At 33.2% G+C, this 14,068-nt stretch overlaps 1 protein-coding gene across 3 annotated transcripts in view; it reads left to right on the plus strand.

The window, feature by feature from the left end:
• LOC150098622 (E3 ubiquitin-protein ligase Rnf220-like) overlaps positions 1–14,068 on the plus strand; it is a 163,884-nt gene that overhangs the window by 75,914 nt on the left and 73,902 nt on the right. For all 3 annotated transcript variants that reach the window (XM_090405192.1, XM_090405193.1, XM_090405191.1), the window contains exons 3-5: positions 3,790–3,907; positions 4,017–4,059; positions 9,463–9,537. In XM_090405192.1, the coding sequence (XP_090261318.1) occupies positions 3,790–3,907; positions 4,017–4,059; positions 9,463–9,537 (236 nt within the window). The remainder of the gene's footprint in view (positions 1–3,789; positions 3,908–4,016; positions 4,060–9,462; positions 9,538–14,068) is intronic.

A 14,068-nucleotide genomic window follows, 5' to 3' on the forward strand; every position in this document is an offset into this window, starting at 1 on the left:
CGTGCCTCCTTTGCAACTGTTTTCCTTACTTTTTTTTTTATTTTAAAGTATTTTCCCAACCTTTCATCATGAGTAAAAGAGTTAGTGAGCAAAAACGTGGAAGTGTGAAAATGATTCGAAAAATAATCTCATCGGAAGAAAAACGTGAAATAATAAAAAATGAAAAAGTAACAAGGCGAATAAAGATAGGACAAGAACAGAAAAATGGGTAAATCAACTATAAGAACAGATTTAAGCAAAGCTGCTGAATACAAAGAGAAAGGTAAGGCTGCTTCAAGTTCATCAGGCATGCACTTGAAATCAAAGTATTATAATGATTGAATTAGAGAGACTTCTTTCTACATGGATTGAAGATTGTAACCAAAAACAGATTCCTCTAAGCACGAAATCGAAATCATTAAGTCTGTTTGTAACCTTTTCAAAGATAGGGCTATCAATGATGGAAAATAAGAATTCCACGCTAGTGCCGGGTGGTTTGAGCGTTTCAAAAAAAAGCAATAGCCTATATAATGTTCTAATCACAGGCAAAGCTGCAAGTGCAGATAAGGAGGTGGCTGCAAATTATCCAGAGATTTTGAAGAAAATTGTGGAAGAAGGAGACTATTGTGACCAACAAATATTTAATGTCAATGAAACCAGCTTTTCTGGAAGCGAATGCCTTCCAAGACTTTTCTGGCCAAATCAGAGAAATCTCGGCCTGGTTATAAAATTGCAAAGTCAAATGAAATTACTACTAACAATATGCAAGCCATTTGGAAGCAGATTCTTCCACATTGTGCAAATGATTTTAGAGGCTTTTCAGATGAATCTTAGTTAATTAAATCACATTATGAGAAATTGAGCGATTTCGACCTGCTAAATTTAGATGCACAGTGGAAAGATTCTGAAGAATATGAAGAAAATTTAATTGCTGACAAGCCCAAAGAGATTTCACAGAAAGTTTTTAAGCCACAATGCTTAGAGGCTGACCCTGATAAAGAGAGAAGCAGCAAAATTTGCAGAAGTACTAGAAGAGGCAATAGGGCCATAGTCAGTTGTATGAAAGAAACAGAATGTCCACCAAACTACCTTAGCAGAATTCTTTTTGTTAAGAAGTAGAATAATAAATTCATATTCTGAATATGCCCTATTGTCTTTCAGTTTCATGGTTTTCCTTTAACTAGATAAAGGAAAACCATTTCATTTTATTAAAAATGAAATGGTTTTCCTTTTTCTTTTATTAAAAAAAATTACAGGTCAAAAAAGAAATTTGAGGAACGAATTATACTTTTTCCTATAGGTTATTATATTCGATTAGTGCATTTTTTGATTAATGCGCCTGTTTTAAAGAGCACATTAATCGAGGGATTTCTGTAGTACCATTTGTCAGGAATGTATGTAATCTAGATTACACACACGAAATGCAACAGAGGGCAAAAAACCTCAATTCAGTACCATGGAGATTCCATGCTCTAGAGTTATATTCTGTGAGAAGTTTTTCCACTTGCCATGTAAGTTGAAGTATGTACGCCCACAGATATTAGACTCCTTGACACTTCTGCGCATGTCAACAGAAGGAGAATCCATTCCGATAATAGGGTAATCAATCCATATTGTGGCATGAGGATTATTATTACAGATCGGAAAATTAACTTCTCTTTTATGATCATTGTAGTTCTTAAAATGGTAACTATTTTGCTTGTATAACAGCTGAAAAATTTTACATATAAAGCATGTGATTTTGCATGCTCTTGACCAATTCGTTCATCACCTTATTTCTTTCTCTTCAACATGAATTGACTATTCTTGGCAGTCTGCCAACGACAGCTCTCGCTTATCTTGGACTATAACTTTGACTTGTCTGCTTGAGGCTGTTGACTTCCCAGCCTTGGTGTACACTTGAGGCTAGCTTCCAGTGATGAGACCTCAGAGGTCAAAACTAGTCTGGATAGTGATCCATCGCATAATGAGCGATACTGAGGCAATTGATGTGAAGTCGACAGCCTGATATAAGTAGACAAGTCATGAAGTTACTTCGCACTTATGCTTGGGTACAAGATTAAAACAAGAATATAATTTTTTGCCAAGTATAATATACATCCGTATTCTCATCCTCCTCCTCCTTATACGTATATTAGGCCTAGTGGCCTATTACATTCATATTACGCATGACCTATTACAATTTGAAACTGCGACTGTCTCAAGGATAAGGTGGTTAGCCCCTATGCTTCCTGGTGTGTCCTATGTCTATAGATGTGTGTGTTCACAGGACTGGTTTGCCTGTTCTGGCAAATGAAAAACCCGACTCAGTGAGACTGGCTAACTGACTTTTAGTCAAAAGAGACCAGATAAAGGTTCATCTTGGACAGGAATTGAATCCAGGTCTTTCCAAAGAAAGGGTTGGAAAGCCCTCTGTAGCTCAGTCTGTACTGACTGAGCTACAGAGGCTTGTATATCAGTATAATACCAAGATAATAGAGGCTTCAATTTGGCAAAGTAATGTATAACAAGGATATTAACGATCTATTTTTTACCAAATAAAGGAGAATGGTAAAAGTTTTGAATTTTACCAGAGTTTGAGAATATCACCTTCAATATAGGAGTTGCCTTGTCTTGCACTACTTAAGATATAAATTCTGCCCAGGAGCCCTTACGTTCATCTTTTATTAGTGCATTGATTTTATTTCACTTGCATGGCAACTATTTCAAACTGTTGGTTCTCATCAGAGACCAGGAAGAAAAATTTTAAGTTTCTTAAGTTTCATTTTATTTTGCTATCAAAATAAAAAAAAGAAAGAAAGAAAAAAAAAGAGAAACTTTAATATCTTCATTATCTATTACTTAATTTGCCAAATTAATGCCTTTGTGGCTTCTGTATCATGGTATTCAATTAGAAAAGATTCTGAAAGAAAATTGCTAACCTTTGAAATGAAATATCTCTGGAAAATTAAACAGAACATACTGGATAGAATTCAAAACAAATGAGCAAATTTGATACGAACTTCATAAATCATATACGCTACTAGATAATATTTAATGACAACTGCGGGAATGGTTCAGTCACAGTCAGTCAGAATGTATCCAATTCTAACAGCTGCTTTATCTATACAAACAGCTGTTAGAATTGGATACATTCTGACTGACTGTGATTGAACCATGAGACCAAAGTTTGGAATTGTCCAATAAATTTCAGGATAACTAACATTGAATTTCATCAGAATACATAAAGAAATTTTTAAAAATTTAAGTTCATACAAATTTTGTTTTGTACTTTCATAGTTTATTTACAGTGAACAATGAGATCATTGATTTTGTTGGAAAAGAACGTTGGTTTGATTCTTATCATGATTCAAGGAATTTTGTCTATGAACTTTTTTTTTAATAGAAGGTTAGTTAACAAATCTTATATGGAGGGAGTAGGGTTTTATATTCTTCCCGAAACTTGCACTTTTCCTTAAAACATGGGAACGGACCACAGAACACACAATTAACAAACAGAAAAATTGTATAGTGTATATGGTTGATCGTACAATTTTTTTGCAATGTTGTATGGGGTAGTGGCCTCTTGTGATGAGTCCTGAGACTGCATAGAGGTGTTGTAGCAATAATAACTTTAATGTGTCCTCCTTGAAATTAATTTTAAAATAGTTTCATTATAGATTTCTTTCTTGAAAGGAATCGAAAACGTTTTGTTTTTGTCATTCTTTCAGTTGTCTAAAGATAGAATAAAAGTAATACATTTTCTGATTTTCTTTATAATTGGTCATAATTATATTGCTTAACCCCCTCCCTTTTTTTTTTAATCTGCAGAATGCAAAAAGACAAAATCTTCAGATAGCCATTGCCCTGTTTGTGGAGTTACAGTTCGATCTCTTGAACTGGCAGCACATTTTGAACAGGAAGTAGAAAAACTTTCGAAAATCTCCAAGTGAGTTTACTTATTCATTGGCCAGCATTTATATTTATTTTGAATTCTCTTACTTTTGTTATTCCTATATTAATTTTAAAATCATATTTTAATAAGAAATTTTTTATAGGAATTTGAAAAGGCCATCTCGAGAAGGAACACCTTTGTACAGAGTGAGTAGAAAGATTTTTAAAACTACAATAAAAATCAGCGAAACGATAATAATCATAATATAAGTAATAAGTGTATTGTTTTATAAATAATACACTTAGGATATTTATTTATTAAACAGTAATAAGTAATCAATCAAAATTAGATTAATTAATAAATAAATATCTCGGAATGTTATTTGAGCTGAAGGATGTTTATCTACCTTACGCTTATCTCCATTATCGAAGCCTTTTCTTCATTCTTTTAGTTCCATAATTTTGTTTTGTGCTATTTTGCTTAATTAGAAGTAAATACTTACAGCATATGTTGTGTCAATATCTTTTCAACTTCTTGCCTATTCCTGGAATTTGTTTCTGGACATCACAGGATAGAAACTGCAAATTTTTCCTATTATTTTAATTACAGGAAAACTTTGCCATTCTTATCTTTTAATATCCTATCCCATCCCATATTCCTTTGCATGCTAAGCTCAATGGCATATCACAGCAAATGAAGTTGGATTTTTTTTTAACCTAATTAATGTTTTGATACTGTAGTTAATCCTATCTACACAGTGTATTATGGCTCTCAATTGCATGTGTTCTCTTGGTTGGTTTGCCCTGTCATGCAGAATGAATTGAAAAAAAATTGTGCTAGCTTACCAGTCAGGCAAATTAATAATAGAAATAATTCAGGTTTCAAGCTGGATCATGTGATAAATCAGTGTCATGTGTTCTATCATGGGCCAAGTCAGGTTCAAAGCTTCTGTTAATGTTATATCTAATTTTTACCTTGCGTAACCACCAATATTGAATCCAGTATGTCAGCTACTTATATATTAGTGGGTTTATCAGTTTGTGAGACATGAAGGAAAAACATGCATTTTATCAGTGACACAGGATATTATGTTGATTAATGATAATACTTTTCATCTCACATTTTCTGTTCTAACATATTGAATCACTTCTATGAGAAAAATCTAATTCTTCTGTGCTATTATAAATAAATATTGAGGGTAAAAACATTCAAAATCAATATAAAAAAATGTGCAGTGAAATAAAACCCTTGGATCCATGCACATATTTAATTACACTAGTAGATTTTCAGAATTCTAATTGGCTACAAACCATTGGATGGACAGGGCCAGTGATGTTATATGAAGTGGTGGCAACTGAGAAAACATTAAAAAAATGTTTAGGTTATGTTTTTGAAATCAATATAAAGAAATTATATATTTTGGGAAAATATCAAAAAAATTCTGTAATACTTCTTCCTCATCTTTCCAAGTTTTAATATTCACTATTAATGGTTTGAATTTTGCTATTGCTATCAATAATTGGCTTATATAAAGCATGTTACCATAGAATTTGATTTGTTCAGTTTGATTGATTTAGGTACCAATCAGATAACTGGAATCATTTCAGAAAACAGTGGTGGAAATTTTGATATGATAAAGTTTGAGAATGAGAAGAGATTGAAAGAGAGAGAGAGATTTACAGCCTTAGAAAAGCCAGTTTCAAATAATATCAGCATATTAATATCTTCCAAAACTTGAGAGAGTACATATTTAGATGCAAGTAAATTTGTTGCATTGGTAGATCTTATGAGGACAGTAGTTTGTATTTGGAAGGGGAATTAAATGTGTGCAGAGGTATAACAGAACTGGTTTTCCATAGCAGGGGAAAATTTTCTAATAATAGACTTATTGAAATAATAGATAAAAGAAATTTCACACAGATATTTATCTTGAAGATACAAACTAGAATATCATCAGGACCAGGATTAAGTAAGTTCATCAAATTCCTAATATGTACCCTCAAGGAGTTTATAAAATAGTATGACAATAAAAGATGAAAAATTTGCATTATTACCTAACTTCCTGTTGACCGTTTCCTCCAAATTAGTCTTATCTGTCAGAATGCTAGTATTATTAGATCTTATATTTCAGTCTTTTAAGGCCCTTCTAACTGCATCAGTCCACCTACTTTTTTACCATCCTAGCATCGAGCATATTTTGTTAATCTTTCTTCTCCCATTCTGTTTAAGTAACCATACTACTGGAGATAAGCTCTGTTCACACATTCTTGAATACTAACAATGCAGAGCTTCTTCCTGATACCTTCATTTTTAATGATCTGCCATTGATGACATTTGTTCACTCATTTTTCTCAGAACCCTCATATCTGTGGTCTTTAGTTGTTGATGAATTTTGCTTGGAACCAAACTCTCAGATCCATAAGATAAAATTTGGTTTAATACTGGCTTGTTTACAGTTAGTCTTGACTAATTTATCTCTCATTCCTTTTAAATTTATTCAGTTTGATTCCCTACCATACCAGTTTTGCTTATTTTATTGTCTTTCTGTATTTAATTGTTATCTTCATTAAAAACTGTGCCTTACTACACATATTGTCTACTGAATTAGAAACTTTGCAGTAACCACTGCAAATTTCCTGCACATGATTCATTGAGATATGGGTCAGGACCAGCCTTCATTAAATGCTTCAGTCTGAAAGTTCAGTTTGTCTGTACAAGCCTTCTCAGGCAATGGCAATCTCATTCCTGACAGACTGTCTTAGGACCACAGTTATGCCTCTTAGACAAGCAATGTGGGTTTTTACATTAATTAAACACCTAGGATATCTCTTGTTTTGAGAAACCAGTTAGCTCTGCTGTTTTCAAAATCGTGGCTCTATCCAGAATGGGCACCCACAATAAGTCCTTTATCGAACTCCAAAAGATCCTTTGTTTTTCCCATTGTAATCAACACTATGGACAATTACTGACAGCAGCATTCTTAAATAGTGTCAAATATAACTCTCACCCCCCCCCCCAAATTAAAGTAAAAAAAATCATAGTGCGAGATATATGCTGGGATTTTGAAAAACTAAAGTTTTCAGGAAAAAAACTAAATTAACGTTTATAATTTACTCCTCGGTTTTCATTATAATATATAATTGCTTACATTATTTATAAAATGAATTCATTTAAATTTTAATTAGCATCATTATTTACACGATCAGTTGCTTACCTGCATCACACGATATATTCGAATCTTTTGCTTCTGTAATTAAATTAAAACAGTTTCATTATTGCTTGTCCTTTTATTATTTCAGAATCATTTCTGTTTACATCAATATCGCACATTAAACTCAGTCACTGTAAACTCTCACTTTGCTGTTCGATTGCCATGTTTTTCTGCAAAATCGATAACTTTGAGTTTAAAACCAGCACTGTAACTTGAACATTTCTCCTTATTTCAAGCAAAAATTACCAGTAATTTACAAGACTTGAAATACATTGAAATACCTTAACAAATGGCTAATAAGAAGTGAAAGCGGAGTGCATAATGTACAGCAATGGTAGGCCGGTAGAGATAGTGCAGCTGGGAAGATGTGCATGTGATTGGTGCAGTATTAACACAAGATTGTGCGACTCAATGGCCAAGGCAAGCAGACGATTGTTGAGTTGAAATGCTGATTCTCTTTAACTGAATTCCAAAATATTTGAAACTACCATAACACATTCACTATCTTTTTCTTATAAGTTTTAAACTTTTTTTGTGCTTGAAGTATATATGTGCAAAAGTTTTTAATTTCTTTTTTGTAAAGTAAAATCAGGGGTGCGAGATATATTGTAAATACGGTAGTATTGAGGTAGTAGTGTGCACCCTTATCTTGCACCTGATTTTACTTCAAACCATGTTGTATCTCCGTTAGTCTGACTGTTGACATTACAACTCCAATATAGACACTCTGTATTGCTTGTTATAACATCCTGTTTACAACATATAATTGAAGTGTTTTGTGTTTTCTCTTTGCACCATACTGTATGCTTCGTCCAGATTTACCCATCTTAAATAAAGATCCTTGTGATATTTTCCTTGATTTCTCAGCTTTTTTTCTTAAAATTAAAATCTTTGTGAATTTTATATTGTAATTTTGTGGTTGGAGAAACAAATTATATGAAAAATTAATACTTCTTTATTGCAGAGAAAAGAAAATAAACAGTAAAAATATTTGCATAATTAAGGCAGTAATAATATCTGTATAAAGCATCTTATTGGGAAAAAATATTTTTGGAATTCAGTGATGATATTGCGCTTCTTGGTCAGTCTCTTGCATTTGTTTGTTATCATGGAGAAATTATTGTAATCATATAGAAAATCTGTTAGTTTATATTTCTATGGTTGGATTTCTTTTTTTTTTATATCTATGATTAATCTTTTCACTACTAAGCTCGAGGATTCCCAAGTGCATCTAAAAAAATCTCCTCTGAAACAACTTTTAAACATGTAAGTTTCTGTGGTTTAGTAGTTTTGTGGGAAGTTTTCAGTATTGAGACCACATTATTATGTAATTAAAGAGTTTAATAGAAATAATAGAAATATCCTATTGCTAGATCATGCTTAATGGGTGATTCTATCTACCAAATAATATCCAAGGAACAGAGGGATCACATCAGGAGATTGTTGGGAAGTTTATTGTTATTATTTATATGGGTACTCCATGGAGTCAAAAGACTCATCACAGGTGACCCACACTATCCATTAACACATGCCTATCATGCATCTCCTTAAACCTATTCACTGTTGGAGTGCTCACAACCATCTCTGGCAATCCATTCCACTTATTCACCACTCTCCAAGTAAAGAAACTAGTCTGCACACCTTTACTAATCACAGTCTTAGAAGTTGTCTAAGTGTGACCTCTTGTTTTTTCCCTATTCTCCATATATTGAAAATTTCTTTTCTGTCAATCTTATAGAATCCCTTTAGTAACTTATAAGTTTCCATCATATCCCTTCTCCTCCACCTGCATATAAATATTTTCCATATTTTGCCATTCATATTTTTCCATAAGATCACATACTGCAAGTGAAATATGTGGCCTTGCATCATCATGCAAAATGAGGGATATCTGAACAAGAACCAGAAAAACAGAAAATGAGCATATATTTTTACTCAGTCTAATTTGCAACTGAAATGAAAGTTGAAACTATTACGTCATATCCCACTGGCAATGCATGTACAGTGTAAGAACTTCTGAATTGGCTCTTTCATTAACAGTTTGGTTTGAAAAATATTTTTATTTAAAATGCCAACATTCTTTTGTAGATGGTCTAATATAGTCATGTTATTAATGTTATTGTTATCATGCTGTTGCAAGAGTTAATCGAAATAATAAAGTTCTAATAGAATTTTAACTTTTTCTTTCTTGTTACATAGTGATTACTTTAATTTCAAATGATCTTTGTTGAATTTCTTTTCTTTCTTTATCTATCTTTTCTGTGATAATTTTTCATGATAATACCATTTCATTTTGTTTATAATTAAGATGTGACGGTCACTATTGTTTATGTGCATTCCATGCACATAGACAATAGTGTCTCCATGCACAAAAATAAAAATTGCACATTTTCTGTAGCCTATTCCTTCCCCATCTGTAAGCAGGAAAAGTATCAGTGGATCACAGGACAAAGGTACTTCAGGAAGATGGGAGGTATGCTGTACCTTTTTCTATAGAATTAAATATAATCTTAACTTTTAAGCCTTTTGCTTTAAAATTATTTCTTATCTTAGATAAGAAAATAATCTTAATGTTTTTTTTTCCTCCAATCCTACAGGTATTAGTGGTCATAGTTCACATCTAATCACTAACCCCATTCTTTAATAAGCATTATGATTTTAATGCAGATCAAGTGCTGAAAAGAACTATATTTAACCACAAAGTTTGTAACATTTTCTGTTTTAGCATTCAATTTGCAGTTTTTTTTTAATTCTTTTTCTGCTCCCAGTTTTATGTTTGTAAATGCCTGTATTACTCCTGCTCCATTTTATATCCAGTTATTTACATCAAGCTCTGTGTTTTCTTGCTCTACATCTCAACAGGTATGCAAGAGCCTTTGAATAAGGCTCATCTGATGTGGCAAAGTTCAAACAGAGTGGAAAGAGGGTAAGATAGTTTATTACATAAAGGTGACTCTAAGACAGTGGTAGTTAAAGTATTAGAAAAGTAAAATCCAGCCTTAGCAATTTACTAATTTTTTTTATAACATTGACAGCAGAACTAGGTAAGGAAAATGGTGACACCATGATACTGCTGGACTTTGCAAAGGTATTTGGCAGAATACCACATGGAAATCTATTACTAATTTGGAGAAAATGGGAATGGATATGAAGCTTAGCATGGATGGGGGATGGTTGACAGACAGACAGCCACCAGAGAATAGTATATGGAGTGTAATATAGAAGAATAAGGGCAACTAGTAGAGTACCTCAGAATTCTTTGTTAGGGCTACTCTTTAATTTGTATATCAGTGATACAGAGAAAGATTTAAGGGTTGAGGGATATTCAGTTTTCTTAATGATGATGCACAACTATGGAGGGCATTAGTTGATAAGGGTGATATAGATATCCTACAGGATGATTTAAAGAAATTGGGTGAATTGTGGGTGAAGGATAATGATTAATTCATTGTTGCAAAATGTAAGGTTATGTACTTCAGGTTGAAAGGTTACATACTGTGTAACCTTTCAACACACTGATTTGCAAGAAATTGATGAGGTTAGGGACTTAAGGATAATGGCAGGTAGAGAGTTGAAATTCAGAGGACATATAGCAGAAGTTGGGAAAATAGCTCAACGGGTTACTTGGATATTGAAAAATGCTAACAAGTAAAGATAGGGAAGTTATTATCCCTCTTTATAAGGCTGTGATTCTGCCACACCTTGACTACTGTGCACAGATTTGGTCATCTGGGTTTCTCAGAAATCAGGAGGTAGATGATTCAAAGATGAGTGACCAAACTGGTGGCAGATCTATGGAATGCTCCACATACAAGCCATTATAATTCATTATGAATATATTATAAAATGAATTACAGATAGAAAACACAGTACTTGATGTTTTGTCTCTGTGTGTGCTGCTTGTCCTGATGGTTTTTTTTTTTTTTTTACTCCTCCATGTCATTGATGTGCTCTGACATGTGTATCTCTCCTGATCTGTCTCACATAGAAAATTCCACATGATTTTGTGTACTCCTGATGTTTTGAGTGGTGAATGAGGACGCTCAAGATCAAAGGAGACTTGATCTTTCTTATCAGGGAGAAGGCAACTTTTATTCCTTATTATGTTAATGTAGGAATATTTGCTATCTTTTTCATCATCAACCATATGTAAGAGAAAGATATCACTCCTCTGGAGTGGTATCTTTTTAACCATTTTTGGAAGGATTAGACTGAGGTATTAGAGTTCTTCGCTTCTCTTCTTCATACTGGGGATGAGAGTTAAATGTTGCAAAATGTAAGGTTTTAAAATTTGGAAAACAAAGATGGGATGCAGAATTTATGCTTAGTGAGGATATATTGTTGAAGGTGGAGGAAATAAGAGATCTGGGGGGTGATGGTGGATAAGGATCTGAAATTTAAGGGACACATAGCCAGAATTGTTAAGACAACACAGAGGCTTCTGGGAATGATGTGGAGGACACCAACTTGAAGAAGTAGGAAGATTCTTGTTCCATTGTATAATGCTTTGATTAGGCCACACATGGACTATTATGCCCCGATTTGGTCACTTGGTTTTCAGAAGGATGAAGAGATGTTGGAAAGGGTCCAAAGGTGACTAAGGTAGTTTCTAACCTCTGGAATGTTATGAGGAAAGACTGAGAAGATGTAATTTGCAGAGTCTGGTGGACAGGAGGAAAAGGGGAGATATGATAGAAAACTACAAGTTAGTAAGGGGTTGTTATAGGATCAATGCTGGAGAAGTTCTACACAAAATAGTGGGAGAATGAGAGATCATCCCTGAAAACTGTATAAAGAGGATGTGAGTGGGGGAGTGAGAAGCAGGTTTTTTTTGTTCAGAGTTGTAAATGATTGGAATGCCTTGCCTGAGAATGTGGTGTCTGTAAGGAGGTTGAGTGTGTTTAAGATGATGAGATGTGTGTGTGATAAAAGGACCTCCCAGATGAGTCTTTGACTCCATGAGGTCTTGGGATGATAATAATAATAATAATAGTACTGCTGGAAAGGTTGTGTCCTGTCTCGCAGGGTTTATAATACCAATTTTTGACAGATGGTGACGGGATTTTGGGAATATCTCCCCACACATCTATGTTGGTTTACTCTAGACTGAATAGTTAAGTTTATTTTGTTTGGAGACCTTCAGGAAGGTATTTAAAGACTGGAATCTGTTGTTTTCTAATTCAGTAGTGAACTTAATATAGGGATGAATATTGTGAAGATGAACAACTACAAGACTTTGTTGTTTTTTATGGGCCATTCTATGGCCCATAAAATGAACACCAAAGTTTGGGTTGTAATTTTCTGGAACCTGTTTTTCAAACAATTCCATGAAAGGTTAGTTCAAAGTGGAGAAAGTTTCTGTTGGTGAAGAGGTTGTCCAGACTTGTTAGTAGGTCAGAAGTTTCTGTTACAAAGTACTTCATTTTTTCAATAAGTGTGATGTGTTTTTAATCTGGGTATCAATCTTGCCTATAAGTGGGACTATTAGTTGTACAAGATATTCAGAGATGAGAGAGGTAGGTGAATGTCCAGCATCCACTTTTTGCTGTAGTGGTATGTACATATTTGTAACTTGGGAGCTCTACAAATTCTAGGAACTAAAGGATGCCTAGATGTGAAACATTTCTTGGGCATCTTCACATCAGTTCATAATATCTCTTATTAAATGTTGGTCATATTGTGGGTATGCCAAGCAGGAGTCACAATCAAGTAAACTATGGGTTGGCATCAGTAATTTTTTTGCATTTTTTCAACATATTCCTCCACATTCATGACTGTGGCATTACCTTTGTTTGCTTTTACTACTACAAAGTTCCTGTCATCTATTTTTTGGAGTGCCACACATTCCATTTTTGAGATAGATGCAGATCAAATCTACAGCATCTTTTGGTAATTTCTTTAGTTTCCTCTCTGTGTTAGAAATGATGTTATTCATAGGTTTATTAGACAGAGATAAAGCAAACTTTGAAACCTTTGGACAAAATGTTACATTCAGTACTTATAGGTACATGATGAGTACAAGATGTACTGATCATGACCTTGTAAGGTAAGTACTTAACATGCTTTTGTTTTTTCAACTAATAAGTTATTGAATTTTTTTTTTAATTTTTCTCTTATTGGCTATGGAAATTGAATATTCTGTTCACCAACCATAAACGTGTAATTAACATTTAAAACCTACTTTGCTCCCTAATTCACCTTTTAAATATCCCAATTTCTTAAGTAGCACCTTAAAATACAGCATATAATAGAAACAGGATAGAAATCTTTCTTAAACTTAGTATCTACAATTACCATTCTGTTTCTATTATATGCTGTATTTTAAGGTGCTAGTTTTTCTTCTGGTGAATATAAAATATCTAAACAGCAAATCATCCTTTGCTTCCATTTATATAAAATCTCTCTTTACAATGTTTTATTCTAACATAAGTAAATAATAACAATTTGCATGTAAAGTTTGCTTGTGTGGTTAGATGTTAATACTCTTCAACTAACAGGCTATGGGTTTGATTTCTACCATGGACATGGAGGTTTGTAAATTATCCTTAGGTAGGTGATGAATTCATTGCCTGGAATGAGACCACCACTCCACTTATTGATGGTCTGAAAGGGCTTGAAAAGAAGTTTTATGTTGGTCTCTAGAACAGGGTTTTCAGACTCTAAAAAGTTAATAAAAAAGGCAAATAATAAATAAAAATAAAAAATGATAAAAATAATCTTTAACCTGCTTGTGGTACTAATGTACTATCGTTTACAACCTTTTATGGTCTAGAGACAAAACATACAGAAACTTCACAGCATGAAAACAAGAGAATAAAGTGCTTATCAAGTGCAATAATATGGCAACTTTTATTTATATTAATTCACATATCAGTGTCATATTGGTGAAAAGTGTACAATTAGTCCTCTACGTACAATGCAATTCTGTGCTTGACAATCCCTATGTAAGTCAAAAAGGCAATAAATCTGAAATCACTATATATATATATATATATATATTATTT

This window comes from Typopeltis vanoorti, chromosome 15 (assembly GCF_054136105.1).
Source record: "Typopeltis vanoorti isolate ZY-2024b chromosome 15, IOZ_Tvanoo_1.0, whole genome shotgun sequence".
NCBI classification, from domain to species: domain Eukaryota; kingdom Metazoa; phylum Arthropoda; class Arachnida; order Uropygi; family Thelyphonidae; genus Typopeltis; species Typopeltis vanoorti.